Genomic DNA, 3,090 nt, shown 5'->3' with positions numbered 1-3,090 from the left:
GCTGGGTGCTAGAGAGCAGGGTGGGGGGCAGCCATCAGCCAGAGCCTCACTGTCCCCCCTGCAGGCTACCGCCACATCCACCTCCTCTCCAAGGATGGCACCAGCATTCCACCCTCTTCGCTCTTCGTCCACATCCGCATCACCGAGCCGCCCGGCCCCGAGCAGGACTGAGCCTGTGGGGTGAGCAGGACCTGGATGGAAGCCATAGAGCTGGCCCCGAGCAGCTGGGGCTGCAGAGCCAACCGCATCGCCCTCTTGTTGAGCCATCTGTGTCATCGTCCCTGCTGTGCCCCTGTTTGCAGTGGCCTGCAGGGGCTGGGAAAAGGCACTGACCTCCCCTTCCCACATTTGGGACGCTGCCTCCCATACGAGTGTGGGGTCTGCACTGGTGCAGCCCCCTGTGTGCAGCCCACCCTGGCCCGCAGGCGGAGGAGGAGAGATGGTGCACAGCACCCTGGCTCTGCTGCAGGGGCTGGTCCCCCAGGACCAGGGGAGCAAGGCTGGAGCCGAGCAAACCCCAGGCTGAACAGAGCTGGAAGAGGAGTTGGTCCTCACTGCCCCCAACTCTGCAGAGCCCCATCAGAGTCCCCAGCTCCTACAGCCCCCAGGGCTGCTCCTGGCCAGTGCCCATTACTAATCCTTGCCCTGTCCTTTCTCTGTATTATTATTATTATTATTAACTTAATAAATTATTCTGTGACAGGCAGCCTCAGGTCTGGGTGCAGTGACGCTGGGGACAGAGACAGGGAGCTGGGCTTCTGCTTGGCGGTCTCTCCCTTGCACAGAGCTCCAAAAGGCCCCAAGAAAAAGGACTAAAAAGGAGCTGAGAGGTTCCTTTTATACAGCCACATATTTTACATCCCATATACATATATGCCTATAGACACACATACATCTCTGCAGCAGCCCTGCGCCACTGGGGCCTCAAAGGAGTCAGGGTTCAGCCTCACTGTGACGTGCCGTCCTTCTCTGCGGGGCACCCTCCTTCCTGCTCCGTTCTGGGGAGCCCCTCGGCTCGGCTCTCCCTCTGCACAGCATGGAGGTGGACAGTGGGCGTGCTGGGGTCCTTGCCCACCCCCTGGCTGGGGTCGCCGGCCCCCCGCTCGGGGTGATGCCGCTGGATGTGTTTGATGACCTGGAACTTCTGTTTGGCCTTGTAGGGGCAGTAGCGGCAGAAGAAGGGGTGCTCGTTGGTGTGGGTCAGGTAATGGTGGCGCAGGCCAGCCGCCCAGCGGAAAGCCCGCCCGCAGGCGTTGCAGACGTAGGGCTTCTCCTCGCTGTGCTTCTTCAGGTGGGTCTTGAGGAGGAAGCGGGTCTTGAAGGCCTTGCCACACTGCTCGCAGATGAAGGAGCGGGCCTCCCGGTGCCGCGTCTCCTTGTGCACCCGCAGGGCGTCTGCCCGGTTGGTGCGGTACTCGCACTCATCGCAGCGGTACGGCTTCAGGCCTGCAGCGATGGGGAAGGGGCTGGGATGGGGGTGCAGTGCCCTCCCTCCTGCGGGTCTCGCTCTCCCCACCAAGGCAACAGGCCCCAGGGACCCCCCTACACACCATCCTTGGCACTGGGAAGGCACAGCCTGCCAGCAGGCACCTCAAAACCCCAAACTTCCAAGACCCCACATTCCCTCCCACCCCGGGGCACTGTCCCTAACCCACCAGCACATGAGAACGTGCTGTCCCCCAACTGCTGTTGGTCCTCCCCCACCTCCAGCTAGGCCACTGGTAGCAAAGGAAGCATGGAGCCGGGGTCTCTGCAGCCCCAACACTCTCCCTGGTGCCCCAGGGCCTGTCCTCAGTGGGCAACACTCACCCGTGTGCTTCGTCATGTGGTACTTGAGCTGGTTCACCCACTTGCACTTGTAGCCGCACTCGGGGCAGAGGTATTTCCGCTCCTCCTTGTGGATCCGCATGTGGTACTGGGTGCAGGGCAAGAGGGCAGGGTCAGGATGAGGCCATGTCCCCTGCCCTGGGCACGTGCAGGGCTCTGGGGTGCCAGTGAGGGGTTCAAAGTGCTGACCCCTCAAACTGTGTGGGGCAAGGAGGGCTGTCTGCTTGCCTGGCAGACTATGGGTGGGGGGCATCCACAGTGGGGTCAGGACGTGACCCTCGTGTCCCAGCCTTCGGAGGGGTGCAGGCTTTCCTCCCCAGTTCGGCATTTAGGGCAAAGTCCAGGTTAAAACCCAGCCCAACAGAGCCAGCCCTGAGCTGAGCACGCTGCATATCCTGCCCAGGCGGCCCCACAGGGCTCCAGCTCAGCCTGGCCATTAAAAAAGTCAATATTTCTTTTAGCAAAACCAGAGTATTTTCCCTTCCATTACCCCACACCTGGACCTCCTGTTCTAGGAAAGGCTCTTTACCGTGCATGAGGATGCTAATTGCCTACAGAAATGAGGGCAGGGTCTGGCTCTGCTTGCAGGGAAGCTGAGCTTTCCCTGTACCATGTTTAACTGGTGCTACAGGGCACGCCGCTAGCCAGCGGGCAGCTGAACTTGGGTTTGAGTGGTGCAAGGCTGCCCTGTGGTGGGGGCACGGCCAGCTGCACCCAGAGGACACTATTTTTTAGAGGAGAGTCAACCTGGACAGCTGCCCATTTTCTTCCTTTGCTATAAATCCCCCTTCCCCTTAATCTACAATTCCAGGGAGCAGAGTTTAGGACAGAAACACATTGTACCTACGTGAGTTTTACCTGCCTGCCTCTTATTCCTGTAGGAACCACAGAGGAGAGAGAGGACAAAAACTTCCCCTTGGGAGTTTCTTCTTCTTCCCCAAATCCCCATGTCTGGATCCCACCCAACCCACGTAGCTGCAGCAGGACATATCCCCCATCCCCAAACAGGGCTCTCACCTTGAGCCGTGAGGGGTCGGCACAGGCATATTTACAGAGGTGGCACTTGTAGGGCTTCTCACCGGTGTGGATGCGGATGTGCCAGGTGATCTTCTGCCTGTTCTTGGTGGCGTACTCACAGTCCGAGCACTTGTACACACGGGTGCCCCCGTGGCCCTTCATGTGCTGGTCAAAGACGAGCTGGTGGCGGCAGGCGAAGTCGCAGAAGGGGCACCGCAGAGGTTTGTCCTGCGGGGCGGCCGGCTC

The 3,090-nt window shown here is 60.2% G+C and overlaps 2 protein-coding genes across 2 annotated transcripts in view; one reads left to right on the top strand and one right to left on the bottom strand.

Moving 5' to 3' along the window:
* Nucleotides 1-171, top strand: part of LOC104520601 (1-phosphatidylinositol 4,5-bisphosphate phosphodiesterase delta-4-like) — a 7,312-nt gene extending 7,141 nt beyond the window's left edge. The window contains 1 exon segment of the mRNA XM_029083577.1: nt 65-171. Within this exon segment, the coding sequence (XP_028939410.1) occupies nt 65-171 (107 nt within the window).
* A 649-nt stretch (nt 172-820) lies between these two features.
* Nucleotides 821-3,024, bottom strand: LOC104520602 (zinc finger protein 142-like; the record flags this gene model as incomplete). Its single annotated transcript, XM_010162334.1, has 3 exons — nt 821-1,446; nt 1,810-1,915; nt 2,845-3,024. Coding segments are annotated over 3 exons (786 nt in total), but the record flags the coding sequence as incomplete, so codon positions are not given.
* Nucleotides 3,025-3,090: the final 66 nt, after the last annotated feature.

The sequence above is a fragment of the Antrostomus carolinensis genome, unplaced genomic scaffold (genome assembly GCF_000700745.2).
Source record: "Antrostomus carolinensis isolate BGI_N321 unplaced genomic scaffold, ASM70074v2 scaffold29742, whole genome shotgun sequence".
NCBI classification, from domain to species: Eukaryota; Metazoa; Chordata; class Aves; order Caprimulgiformes; family Caprimulgidae; genus Antrostomus; species Antrostomus carolinensis.
Note: the sequence above shows the minus strand (reverse complement) of the source record. Positions and strands in the feature narration are given on the sequence as shown.